We start from the raw sequence: 14,832 nt of genomic DNA on the forward strand, positions 1-14,832 counted from the left end.
AAGCATAAAAAGGAGGGATAGAGAGAAGGAAGGGTGGATGGAGAGATGGAAGGGTGGATGGAGAGAAGGAAGGGTGGATGGAGAGAAGGAATTGGGATGGGTGGATTGAGAGAAGGAATGGTGGATGGGAAAAAATAAAGTTGGATGGAGAGAAGGAAGGGTGGATGGAGAGAAAGAATGGTGGATGGGGGGAAGGAAGGGTGCATAGAGAGAAGTAAGAGTGGATAGAGAGAAGGACTAGTGGATGGGGAGAAGGAAGGGTGGATGGGGTGAAGGATGGGTGGATGGAGAGAAGGAAGGGCGGATGGGAAAAAATAAAGTTGGATGACAAGAAGGAAGGGTGGATGGAGAGAAGGAAGGGTGGATGGGGAAAAATAACGGTGGATGGAGAGAAGGAAAGGTGGGTGAGGAGAAGGAAGGGTGGATGTGGAGTAGATAGGGTAGATGGAGAGAAGGAAGGGTGGATGGAGAGGAGGAATAGTGGATGGGGAGAAGGAAGGGTGGATCGGGAGAAGGAAGGGCGGATGTAGAGAAGATAGGTAGATAGGGTAGATGGAGAGAAGGAAGGGTGGATGGAGAGGAGGAATAGTGGATGGGGAGAAGGAAGGGCGGATCCGGAGAAGGAAGGGCGGATGTAGAGAAGATAGGGAGATAGGGTAGATGGAGAGAAGGAAGGGTGGATGGGAAAAATAAAGGTGGATGGAGAGAATGAAGGTTGGATAGAGAGAAGGAAGGGGGATGGAGAGAAGGAAGGGTGGATGGAGAGAAGTATGGGTGGATAGAGAGAAGGAAGGGTGGATGAGAGAAAGAAGGGGATGGGGAAAACTAAAGGTGGATGGAGAGAAAGAAGGTTGGATGGGGACATGGAAAGGGTAACGGAGAGAAGGAAGGGTGGATGGAGAGAAAGAATGAAGGATGGGGATCCATCCGTTCCACCCCGCCATCTACCCCGCTCCTCAGCCACTCCTCAGCCACATCACACCCCACTCCTCAGCCACGTCACAACCCACTCCTCAGCCACGTCACACCCCACTCCTCAGCCACGTCACACCCCACTCCTCAGCCAGCGTCTGACCCCAAACACTCAGCGCCTCTCCTTGGTTACCCACAGCCTGCAGGCCCCTCCTCAAGTGCAGTCTACCAAACAGCAGTGCTCAGGGGGGACTGTTTAGCACCCCCTTGATAACAAAGTTAATGCAACTGATAAAAGTTGCCCCACAGCCTCCTCACTTCAGTGTCTGGGTCTCCACCCTCCAGGCACACGGGTGTAGGCAATGCACTTCCACTGTCTGGAGAAGCTGTCCTGCCCCCCATCGTCTGCCACACCCCCCACTACCAGGGGCATCCACAGGGGACCCTCTTTGTACCTGTAATTAATACGCCGAGCAAAGCATTATGGGTGAACTTCAGGAGACATCCACTTCAGCATCTGCAGACTCCCCTTTTCCTTGTTTGCATTATTAGGTACCTCATATACTCTCCCTGGTTGCGGTGGCCATACGGTTACTGCTGCCGCGGAGCGCGGCCGAACCCTCGCGATGTTTCCCTATAAATGCAGCCAGCCATTACCCTATGCTTCCAGCCTTGAGCGATCAGCTGTTCCTGCAAAGCAGGGCTCTAGTGGGTCCCTTCTGGGGATAGGCTGCTGGCCTCATCCTAGTGCTTATCAAAAGTACCTATAATAGCACTATCTCACAAGCAAATAATGTGGTTTCCTCTTACAGATTTGCATCCTCAGATTGTGTGCAATCTCAACAAACCTCTGTTGCCTTAAGACTCCGAATTGTTACCTGTCCTTTTCTTTCAACTGACCCTCTCCTTCCCTTCCACCCTTGCACACCTCCTCTCTCTGAGCAGGGAATACTCTAAGTCACATGCATGTTTGCCTTAATCTGTATTATTGAGTTCTACAAACTGCCCACTTCTTGTTTCAAAGAACACAACTCACCCTTTAAAAAGCTATACACCTGCAGCCCTACAATAACTATTCTCCTATTACTCATATGTCAATAGCGCCAACCATTCAATGAAATGACACACCATTGTCCTCACACATAACCCCCAATAATTAAACCCAGCGCATAAAAACTGGAGTAAATACATTGAATTATTTCCTTGAGAACACAATGCTAAAGCCAATAACCAGTGGGAAAAAAACAAAAAACAAACCTTGGGTTCTGGTGCATCGGCTGTACGTCTGTTGGACTTGGCCCTTAGGGCAGGTTCACCCCTAGACTTTTTGCCTTTAAATGGGGACCTGGTGATGGTGATTTTTGGATTCTGTGCACTTTCACTGTGTCCCAGTGGAAAGTGCGTGCGCACTCTGAGTGCATGTGCTGAGCTAGGCCTGCCCGCCCATAGGAATGCATGGGGAATGTATGTGTCCCTGGTAGTTCCTGATGCGTGGGGTGTACAGGCTTGAGTCTGGTATGTGTGAACTCGTGAGAGTGAATGCTGCGAGATGGTGTATGCAGCATGTATGTGTCTAGTAGGGAAGCGCCATTTCTAGACAGGGCTGTACGTGTGCTGTGAGGGTGCTGGCGTGTGATTGGCTGGAGCTGGCTGGCATGCCAGGCTCCAGGAAGTCTGGATGGGTCTGCCCGGTGGTGAGTGGGAGATTAGCATGAGTGATGTGTGGGAGGAGTGTACCTGTGTCCTGGATGGGCTGGGTTTTCCCCCACACAATGCTGGCTCCGCCCCCCTGTGGTGTGTCTAATGACCCAAGCCCTGCCAGTGAATAGAGAGGGTGGTTGAGGTAAACAGAGTACTCAAGAACCAGCTGCGACTGGTTCCGCCCCCACTCTGCACCCTTGAACAAAGGAATGCACTGTATAAAAATGGGGCTGTGTCCCCACAGAAGTTGTTCTTTTCCAGGATCCTGAGGGGGCTGTTGCTGCTGCTGCTGGGCCAGAGGACCGCCACTTGGGGTGTCTCCCTGCCTGGAGACCCAGTGTGCTGGCTCTGGGCCCAGCCTTGCCCCCCCCTGCCTTGCTGAGGGGCTCTGCCTGGACTTTGGGGGCCTGAGCTCTCCCCTAGCGCTTGGGAGCGCTCGATTTCGGCCCCAGCGCTTAATAGCGCTTTATTGGCTACTTTTGCGCAGGAGGCGCTTTAAAAATTCAGCTAGCGCAGGGAGCGCTTTAAATCGCCTTTTAGCGCTGAGGAGCGCTTTGCCTGCCTATCGAGTGCCCACCTCGATTCCTTGATAATTGCCAAGCCGGTGCCACCCGGCATCTGCACCAGATTCCTGCAGTGAAGCCTTCCCGCGGGCCACCGTTCTGCCCACGGCGACCCGGAAGCAGCTGACAGGCCGGCCAATCGCTGCGCGGCCTGCCCGGAAGTCCCGCCCCCGCAGCCCGAAGAGAGGAGGTCGTCCGAGGGTGCAGGCAGGGCTCCGGTGCTTTGGAGAGGGAGCCCCGCCCGCCGCCTTTAGCAGTACCTGGCCCCCAGGAGCGGGACCGGGTGACCAGAGAGAGGACGCCGCCTCCACAGACCGGTGAGTGGGGCCGGGGTTCCTGTCCAAGGAGGGGGGCGTTGCCGGTGCCCACCCCCTCCCTGTTGTACCCTTCTCACTTTTTGGCACACCCTGCTGGCATTGGTGATCGTTCTTGGGCCCATCCGCCTGAAGGTACGAGTCGCACAGGCTTAGTACGACTCGTACCCCTTCCCTTGTCTGGACCGGCTGCGGTGTACGCATCTCACGCCAGATGCATGAGGTTTGGTAGGGTCCATTGCCGGTAATCGTAGGGAGCGCACAGGAGCGTTCCAGAGGACCCAGACTTTGCAAACACAGTACCTGGGCCCTAAAGACAGTGCCTAAGCTTTAGAGAAGGGGTCATTGCCTTTTTGAGTCCCCAGGAGGGGGACTCCAGCAAAGAGGCTCACAGTTGTTTTCAGAGCCCTGAGAGGCTCCTACATTTCAAGGGGCATTTCTTTAACCCTGAGTGCCCCCATTGCTGTGTGCAAGAGCCCTGAGAGGCTCTGGGAGGGCCATTGTTGCTTTGAGCCACGAGAGGCTCTTGAGGGGCACATCATGAGTTAAGAGCCCAGAGAGGCTCAGGCGACCCCATTTTGTTTTAGAGCCCTGCGAGAGGCTCACAGCCCACATTTGTAAAGAGCCTAGAGAGGCTCTTTGGGTGCCATGTGTGTTTAGAGCCCAGAGGAGGCTCCAGGGGGCATTTCCTTTTGCCCACCAGTGTGCTTGAGCCCACAAGGCTCCATCGTGTTGCCCCATCTTCACCCAGCTGCCCAGCACTTTGTGGGCAGCTGCCACATTTAGGACCCTGACACTTTGGACACAGGGCGTCCTAGCCCCAACAAGGCCAGAGGGCCTAGGGACAGTCACAGGTGGTGACTTACGTGAGTTTGGCGCAATTGTACTTTCTATGCACCTCTGAATGTATTGTTTATGCGTCATGTGCCTTTACACCTCTGAATGAATGTTATGCATTGCATCATGTGTTTTGTTCTTACACCCCTACAGGTATTGTGATACATAGGTGGTTGTTTTCTCCCTAGTACAGGTGGTGCTAGTGAGGTCCTGTTACCAGTAGTTACTGGTTGTGTGCTCTATTTTTATATTTTGTGCTAAAGTAATTTTACATTCTAAGTGCTATTTCTGAAAGTGTTACTTCTGATTCCTGGCAGTGGTCCAGGTGGCCCTGTCTTGTAAATATCCCCTGTAAATTCTGCCCGTGCCTCTGGCACATTGTAAAGTGTGTGTTTTATCTAATGTGTTTTGGTGTAATACAAAGGCTATTTTTATATAACCTTGTGTGGAGTTTCCTTTGTGGTGGGCCTTTGGTTGTTGTTGCTGGGGTGCGTGCGCAAATACTTAACTTACATCGCCTCCAAGTTTAGCCTTGCTGCTCGCGCCACGTTACCTAGAGGGTGAGCAGGGGTTATCTTGGCGTGTAACTCCCTTACCCGGACTTGGGAGTGGTGGTCTCTGACTGACTTTGGCGAAAGCCCTGGCCAGCCAGGGATCCCATTTCCACCAACGTCACAAAGAGCTTTGATGTCTCTGCTGTACGGCACAATGAGCTTTGATGTCTCGGCTGTACGGCACAAAGAGCTTTGATGTCTCTGCTGTACGGCACAATGAGCTTTGATGTCTCGGCTCTACGGCACAAAGAGCTTTGATGTCTCGGCTGTACGGCACAAAGAGCTTCGATTTCTCTGCTGTACGGCACAAAGAGCGTTGATGTCTCTGCTGTACGGCACAAAGAGCTTTGATGTCTCGGCTGTACGGCACAAAGAGCTTTGATGTCTCTGCTGTACGGCACAAAGAGCTTTGATTTCTCGGCTGTACGGCACAAAGAGCTTTGATGTATCGGCTGTACGGCACAAAGAGCTTTAATGTCTTGGCTGTATGGCACAAAGAGCTTTAATGTCTTGGCTGTATGGCACAAAGAGCTTTGATGTATAGGCTGTACGGCACAAAGAGCTATAATGTCTTGGCTGTACGGCACAAAGAGCTTTGATGTATCGGCTGTATGGCACAAAGAGCTTTGTTGTCTCCGCTGTATGGCACAAAGAGCTTTGATGTCTCGGCTGTACGCAGAAAGAGCTTTGTTGAATCCACTGTATGGCACAAAGAGCTTTAATGTCTCTGCTGTACGGCACAACGAGCTTTGATGTCTCGGCTGTACGGCACAAAGAGCTTTGATGTTTATGCTGTACGGCACAACGAGCTTTGATGTCTCGGCTGTACGGCACAAAGAGCTTTGATGTCTCTGCTGTACGGCACAAAGAGCTTTGATGTATCGGCTCTTCGGCACAAAGAGCTTTGATGTCTCGGCTGTACGGCACAAAGAGCTTTGATGTATCGGCTGTATGGCACAAAGAGCTTTGTTATCTCGGCTGTACGGCACAAAGGCTCGTCAATGGTACTAAAAGCCACATAAATTCAATTGCTCTGCGATATATAACCCTCCAGTATACTCTGATGCCATAATGCTCAGCCGTGGGGCAGTCGACTGTAGGTTATGCAGGCTGCAATATATTTTCCTTAAACTGCTGGACACCCACATAAGACAAATCTGCAGTGGGTCACGTCCATCACCGAGTACTGCTCAGTCCAGAGCAAAAAAAACATTCATCACCAACTGAACATACATGGAATAACTGAAGAGATCTGGCACTGCCACTGGCCAACGAAGAGGTCATTCAGTGACCACTGCAGGTCCGAACAAACTACAAACGAGGACGAGTCTTGACATCTCATTATGACAATCAGATATATGATGATATTAATAAAGCCCGTCCGAGCTGATCTCGCCACTTTGTCTTCCCTCAGCCTGTGCCTGCTCAGGAGTATACACTTTAAACAAAATATCTCAGAATGGACAACCCAGTGCAGTCACCAGCCGAGGACTGTGATCTTAAGAAATACCATACAGGGACCTGCAGAGCAGCTCAAAGGTGTCAGCATGCTGAAAACAACAGACGGCGCACATCTCTCACACACTTGTTCATCCATCTCACTGGTAAGCGCTACGTCCCACAACACGATAACCGCACCTCGGTGGTCCTCACACATGACATGGAACACTTTCCACATAGGATCAAAACACCTGACAAAACACTTCCAACCACACGCTACATGGTGTCGCGTACTACCCATATAGGCCCGTGCTTCAGCGTCTCACAAAGGAGTAGTAAGCGCTATGTAAACGTTGCACTACAACACAATCTGCCACTCTCTCCTTCCTGACCCCATGCAATGCCACTTTTCCAATCCCATCTGCCCCTCCCCATGCCCACTCCTGCCCTACCTCTGAGCACACACATGCCCCTCCCCTGAGCCCACACCTGTCCCTCCCCGAGCCCACACCTGTCCCTCCCCTGGCCCACACCGACTCCTCCCCTGAGCCCACAGCTGTCCCTCCCCTGAGCCCCGGCCTGCCCCTCCCCTGGCACACACCTACCCCTCCCATGAGCCCCCACCTGCCCCTCCCTTGAGCCTCCCTTGAGCCCAGACCTGCCCCTCCCCTGGCAAACACCTGCCTGTCCCCTGAGACCACACCTGCCCTACCTCTGAGCCCAGGCATGCCCTAACCCTGGACCCACACCTGTCCCTCCCCTGATACCAGACCTGCCCCTCCACTGGCACACACCTGCCCCTCCCCTGAGCCCACACTTGCCCCACCCCCTGCCTCTGCCCACTCTCACCTGGTTCACTTCCTCCAGCCTGGCTTCCTGCTGTGCTTTGAGCTGGCCATAGGCTTTGCCTCCTAGGGACAGGAAAGAAATCAAAGTGTGAGACAATGATGCAGTGTGGACAATGATACTGTGTGAGACAATGATACTGTGTGAGACAATGACACTGTGAGACAATGATGAAGTGTGGACAATGATACTGTGTGAGACAATTACACTTTGTGAGACACTATTACCATGTGAGACAGTGACACTGCGTGAGACAATGATGCAGTGTGGACAATGATACTGTGTGAGACAATGACACTGTGAGACAATGATGCAGTGTAGACAATGACACTGTGTGAGACAATGATGAAGTGTGGACAATGATACTGTGTGAGACAATTACACTTTGTGAGACACTATTACCATGTGAGACAGTGACACTGCGTGAGACAATGATGCAGTGTGGACAATGATACTGTGTGAGACAATGACACTGTGAGACAATGATGCAGTGTAGACAATGACACTGTGTGAGACAATGATGCGGTGTGGACAATGACACTGAAAGACAATGGCACTGTGAGAGACAATGATGCGGTGTGGACAATGATGCCGTGTAAGACTATGACACTGTGTGAGACAATGATGCAGTGTGGACAATGATACTGTGTGAGACAATGATACTGTGAGACAATGATGCAGTGTGAGACAATGATGCAGTGTGAGACAATGATGCAGTGTGAGACAATGATGCAGTGTGAGACAATGATACTGTGAGACAATGATGCAGTGTGGACAATGATACTGTGTGAGACAATGATACTGTGAGACAATGATGCAGTGTGAGACAATGATGCAGTGTGAGACAATGATACTGTGAGACAATGATGCAGTGTGAGACAATGATGCAGTGTGGACAATGATACTGTGTGAGACAATGATACTGTGAGACAATGATGCAGTGTGGACAATGATGCAGTGTGAGACAATGATGCAGTGTGAGACAATGATACTGTGTGAGACAATGATGCAGTGTGAGACAATGATGCAGTGTGGACAATGATACTGTGAGACAATGATGCAGTGTGGACAATGATACTGTGTGAGACAATGATACTGTGAGACAATGATGCAGTGTGAGACAATGATGCAGTGTGAGACAATGATACTGTGAGACAATGATGCAGTGTGAGACAATGACACTGTGAGACAGTGACACTGCGTGAGACAATGACACTGAAAGACAATGGCACTGTGAGAGACAATGATGCGGTGTGGACAATGATGCTGTGTAAGACTATGACACTGTGTGAGACAATGATGCAGTGTGGACAATGATACTGTGTGAGACAATGATACTGTGAGACAATGATGCAGTGTGAGACAATGATGCAGTGTGAGACAATGATACTGTGAGACAATGATGCAGTGTGAGACAATGATGCAGTGTGAGACAATGATACTGTGAGACAATGATACTGTGTGAGACAATGATACTGTGAGACAATGATGCAGTGTGGACAATGATGCGGTGTGGACAATGACACTGTGTGAGACAATGATGCAGTGTGGACAATGACACTGTGAGACAATGATGCAGTGTGGATAATGATACTGTGTGAGACAATGATACTGTGAGACAATGATGCAGTGTGAGACAATGATGCAGTGTGAGACAATGATACTGTGAGACAATGATGCAGTGTGAGACAATGACACTGTGAGACAGTGACACTGCGTGAGACAATGACACTGAAAGACAATGGCACTGTGAGAGACAATGATGCGGTGTGGACAATGATGCTGTGTAAGACTATGACACTGTGTGAGACAATGATGCAGTGTGGACAATGATACTGTGTGAGACAATGATACTGTGAGACAATGATGCAGTGTGAGACAATGATGCAGTGTGAGACAATGATACTGTGAGACAATGATGCAGTGTGAGACAATGATGCAGTGTGAGACAATGATACTGTGAGACAATGATACTGTGTGAGACAATGATACTGTGAGACAATGATGCAGTGTGGACAATGATGCGGTGTGGACAATGACACTGTGTGAGACAATGATGCAGTGTGGACAATGACACTGTGAGACAATGATGCAGTGTGGATAATGATACTGTGTGAGACAATGATACTGTGAGACAATGATGCAGTGTGAGACAATGATGCAGTGTGAGACAATGATACTGTGAGACAATGATGCAGTGTGAGACAATGATGCAGTGTGAGACAATGATACTGTGAGACAATGATACTGTGTGAGACAATGATACTGTGAGACAATGATGCAGTGTGGACAATGATGCGGTGTGGACAATGACACTGTGAGACAATGATGCAGTGTGGATAATGATACTGTGTGAGACAATGACACGTGTGAGAAAATATTACCATGTGAGACAGTGACACTGCGTGAGACAATAACACTGAAAGACAATGGCACTGTGAGAGACAATGATGCAGTGTGGACAATTATACTGTGTGAGACAATGACACTGTGAGACAATAATGCAGTGCGGACAATGCCACTGTGTGAGCCAATGATGCGGTGTGGACAATGATACTGTGTGAGACAATGACACTGTGTGAGACAATGATGCGGTGTGGACACTGACACTGTGAGACAATGATGCGGTGTGGACAATGATGCAGTGTGGACAATGATGCTGTGTGAGACAATGACACTGTGAGACAATGATGCAGTGTGGACAATGACACTGTGTGAGACAATGACACTGTTTGACAATGATGCAGTGTGGACAATGATACTGTGTGAGACAATGACACTGTGAGACAATGTTGCAGTGTGGGGCAATGACACAGTGTGGACAATGATACTGTGTGAGACAATGCACTTTGTGAGACAATGATATTGTGTGAGACAAAAACACTTTGTGTGACAATGATGCAGTGTGGACAATGATACTGTGTGAGACAATGATGCAGTGTGGACAATGATACTGTGTGAGACAATGACACTGTGAGACAATGATGCAGTGTGGACAATGATACTGTGTGAGACAATGACACTGTGAGACAATGATGCAGTGTGGACAATGACACTGTGTGAGACAATGATGCGGTGTGAGACAATGATGCGGTGTGGACAATGATACTGTGTGAGACAATGGTGCAGTGTGAGACAAAGACACTGTGAGACAATGATGCAGTGTGGGACAATGATACTGTGTGAGACAATGACACTTTGTGAGACAATGATGCAGTGTGGACAATGATACTGTGAGACAATGATGCAGTGTGGACAATGATGCAGTGTGAACAATGATGCTGTGTGAGACAATGACACTGTGAGACAATGATGCAGTGTGAGACAATGACACTGTGAGACAATGATGCACTGTGAGACAATGATGTAGTGTGAGACAATGATGCAGTGTGGACAATGGTACTGTGTGAGACAATGATGCAGTGTGAGACAATGACACTGTGAGACAATGATGCAGTGTGAGACAATGATGCAGTGTGAGACAATGCACTGTGTGAGACAATGATACTGTGTGAGACAAAGACACTTTGTGAGACAATGATGCAGTGTGGACAATGATACTGTGTGAGACAATGATGCAGTGTGAGACAATGATGCAGTGTGAGACAATGATGCCGTGTGGACAATGATACTGTGTGAGACAATGACACTGTGAGACAATGATGCAGTGTGGACAATGACACTGTGTGAGACAATGACACTGTGAGACAATGATGCAGTGTGAGACAATGATGCAGTGTGAGACAATGACACTGTGAGACAATGATGCAGTGTAAGACAATGATACAGTGTGGACAATGATACTGTGTGAGACAAATACACTTTGTGAGACAATGATGCAGTGTGGACAATGATACTGTGTGAGACAATCATGCAGTGTGAGACAATGATGCAGTGTGAGACAATGATGCAGTGTGGACAATGATACTGTGTGAGACAATGACACTGTGAGACAATGATGCAGTGTGAGACAATGATGCAGTGTGAGACAATGACACTGTGAGACAGTGTAAGACAATGATACAGTGTGGACAATGATGCTGTGTGAGACAATGACACTGTGAGCCAATGATGCAGTGTGAGACAATGACACTTTGTGAGACAATGATGCAGTGTGAGACAATGATGCACTGTGGACAATGTTTTCAGCACATGACCAGCATTGCTTAGCATTATGAAACCAACCCTGACTTTTTAGAATATAGGAAATGCTATCAATATAAATAAATATGCATATGTGCCAACTTCAAAGAACACCTACAAAGGAGGAGATTAAGTGGACTGCAAGCAGCGCCAGGTGCCAACCTGCCAACGGCGAGGAGAGGGGAAAGAAAAAGTAGTGTAGATAAACAAAACATATGGCCTATACTGAAAGGATCCATGCAGCCGGGCCGGTCGGCAGGGCGGGAACAAAACAGCCATAAGGTGGGACAAATGTACACTATTCACCAACGAAAACGATGAAATTAGTAAAGGCAGAACAAACAACCAATCAAAAGTGGTGGCTGTGTTCAAAATCCACAGACAGAATACAGCACGCCCCGCAGGGCAGCGCGTGCGCGCTGCCTCTAGGCGCGACCTAAAAACAAGGTTGGAGCAAGTTATTCAGTCATTGTATTTATATGGGCGTTTCATACAGTTCAGACATAGTGGCAAGAAGCAGAAGTGCTCCACACAATAAATACATGAATAGCAAGCATTGGCAAAGCCAATAAGGATGGCTTTAGCTGCCAGCCTTTTAGCTTTGTCGATACTTGTTTTGCTTTAGTATGCTTTTTGTAAAACTGTATTTCTGTGGGGCATTAGGAGGGGTACTGAGCCCTCACCAATATGCACATAAGAAAATTATAAGAGCAAAACAATGTTTTATATAAAAGCCCCCATATTACATGGAATTTCATGGCACTGAAAGGAAATACTTTGTGTGCGGCTGTGTTCCTTGTGTAGCATGGACTGCTGTCATTCACAGTGAAGCTAGCCAATAGCTGATGTGGGCTGACCCACTGCCCCATGCTGTATGGGCAGAAGAAAAATGTGACTGACACGAAAACGGACACATGAATGAAGAGGGCTGGTGGAAGGGGTAAACAGCGTTTACAAAGCAACTTTTACCACGCACTACCTTTACCACGCAACTTTTACAATGTAATTCGTTACAACAAATTGCGCTGGGGGGCACTGTAGGATAGGTAATAGTTTAATTTACTATCCAACACCTTCCCTACTATCCACGGGGACTGGAGTAGGAATAGTAAATTAAACTATTCACTATCCAGCGCCCCCAACGCAAGTCGTTGTAACGGCTTGCGTTGTAAAACCTGCGTTGTAAAGGCATGCGTGGAAAAAGCATGCGTTGTAACGACATACATCCGGTGGAAGTTCCCTATGAGTACATTAAATACATGGAATGTTAGTTAAAAGAGAAGTTCTAGGCTAACGGCACACCTAAAAAGTGTAAGCAAAGCCTGCTAGTGTAACACACGAGGACCTGCATAACACCTCACTGGGAAACCCAGACCACAAAAATGCACTTCACTCCAGCACACATTCCTGGACCGGAACCAAGCATCTTGTGGGAAAGAACCATCAGGGTCTCTTGGTCTACTTGTATCTGGACTTCGACTAAGTCCCATTCCATCCTTCCTCCCTGTTTCACTCCATTAAAGAGATCCTGTTCCCTTAAAATTCTCCTCTCAGAGGCAGAGTATTACTGCAAAAAAAGCTGGAAAAAGTAAAAATAGCGTTTGTGGCCTGCGCCATAAATAGATGGAAGGAAACCGCCTTCTCGTGAAAAGAAAACACTGAAAGGACTTGAAGCTTCTCCTTCTTTGGCGCAGACTATGAACATGTTATGAGAGGGCCACTTGTGCTCAACAATCTTCATAAACCGCTGGACGCGTCCCAGGGGTTTGCGGGGGTTCACCACGCTTGGGGCGGTGTTGCTACAAAACATGGTTGTGAGCAAGCAGAGCAGCACACCTTAAAAAGGTACATTTCAGACCCTCCTTGGATCTGTAATGACTGAAACGTGTCTCAAGAGATTTACCTATTGCAAGAAATTGGGATTTTAATTAAGGGGGTGAAAACCGTTCTCAAACAACAACCACAGTCCTTGTCAGGACCCACAAAAGTCACTAAATTAACCTGTGCTTAACCCTCTGGTAGCTTGGCACAAAAGCAGCCAGGCTTAACGCAAAGGCACTGTGTTAGGTATTTATGCAACACACAAACAGTAATAAAGTAAGAACACAACACAAGAAAAATCTAAAATCTGTTTAGATAAATTGAAAACAATGAAATAAATAAAATGAGATCAAAACGACAAAAATCCAACCAGTAGAACCGGAGTGATGCAATCGAAAGGTTTAAGTAAAAATAGCGCCAAGAAGCAGAAAGTGCTAATTGTGGGTATCTGGACACGCTACACAGTACAAAGTCACATCTTCAGGCCAATGATGATGGAGTGAAGGTCCGATACACGGAACAGGTTCGTTCTGCAGACAAAGTTACCGTCTCGAAGTCTGGTGAGCAGGGTTCAAAACTGAAGGATTTCCCAGGAGAAGCTCAACTGACACCAGCCAAAGGTTCAAGACCTGGGGAGGCATCTCTTAATGATCAGGAGCTCACTCCAGCAGAGGCCAACTGGGCTCAGGCAAGTCCAGCCGCAGGTCCAGGCAGGGCAGTTGCTGCAGGCCAGCTGGGTGGCTGCAGTCTGGAGTTTGTTGTGTCCAAGCAGCTCAGAACAGGAGGTCAGCCAACTAAACTTTGGGGTTACTCTAGTGGTCTTGGGTTAAAGGAGATGGTCCTCTCTCCTTCAAGAAGCAAGGCAGGCCTAAAGCAGCGGGCAGTCCTCTTGAGTACAAGACTGTCCGTCTGTAGTCTTCCGCAGGAACAGGAGTGCACTGAAGAGTTGGTCTGAGGGTCCATTATTTTTACCTGGTGCCAACTTTCAACTGGAGGAAGCTTTATTTTCCCCCCACAAATGGTGATCGCTCCTTGGTGACTGGGCTGACAAAAAGCAAGTGTGAAGTCCTTCATGTGTGTGCTGAGGCAGCTCCTTTGAAATGTAAGTGGGGCAGCGAACAGCTCCATCCTGCCAACACCTAGTCCTTCTTCATGTTTCTGTCAGGAAGGAATTATGTGATATATCAAGGACCCCCTGGTAAGGATAAAGTTCCTGGGTCAGGGAAATTAGTTCAATGCGAAGGTATCAACCCAGGCCAAATTACAAGACAAACACTGGCTATTTAAAGACAAAAATTATGCAAAAAATTATGAACTATAACACAGAAAAATATACTGTTGTAAAAAGGTTTTTTTTAATTATATTGATAAAAATAGATTAAACACATACATCATGTATACAAGATAAATTGATACAATAAAAAAGTTTTTATGTTAATGATAAAAATGAAACATTTGTTTTAAAAAAGCTCGAGGGAGGTCTATATGTTATTAGCGTGGCTGTAGTCTGTCAACGCGTTTCGACACATCGTAGTGTCTTCCTCAGGACAATATTTTTTGCAGCCAAATTTTCTAAAAAGAACAAGACATCTTTAGCTTTTCTCAACATATCGTACATTGTGTTATAGTGCATTATTCTCTTATATTTTATATAAAAAATGAACTTTTTCTTTAATTTCAGGTATTCTGTTTTTAGCCAGG

General features: G+C 47.9%; 1 protein-coding gene across 1 annotated transcript in view; it reads right to left on the bottom strand.

Moving 5' to 3' along the window:
- AIF1L (allograft inflammatory factor 1 like) overlaps positions 1 to 14,832 on the bottom strand; it is a 118,810-nt gene that overhangs the window by 75,868 nt on the left and 28,110 nt on the right. The window contains exon 2 of the mRNA XM_078646207.1: positions 7,171 to 7,232. Within this exon, the coding sequence (XP_078502333.1) occupies positions 7,171 to 7,232 (62 nt within the window). The remainder of the gene's footprint in view (positions 1 to 7,170; positions 7,233 to 14,832) is intronic.

The sequence above is a fragment of the Lissotriton helveticus genome, chromosome 5_1 (genome assembly GCF_964261635.1).
Source record: "Lissotriton helveticus chromosome 5_1, aLisHel1.1, whole genome shotgun sequence".
Taxonomy (NCBI): domain Eukaryota; kingdom Metazoa; phylum Chordata; class Amphibia; order Caudata; family Salamandridae; genus Lissotriton; species Lissotriton helveticus.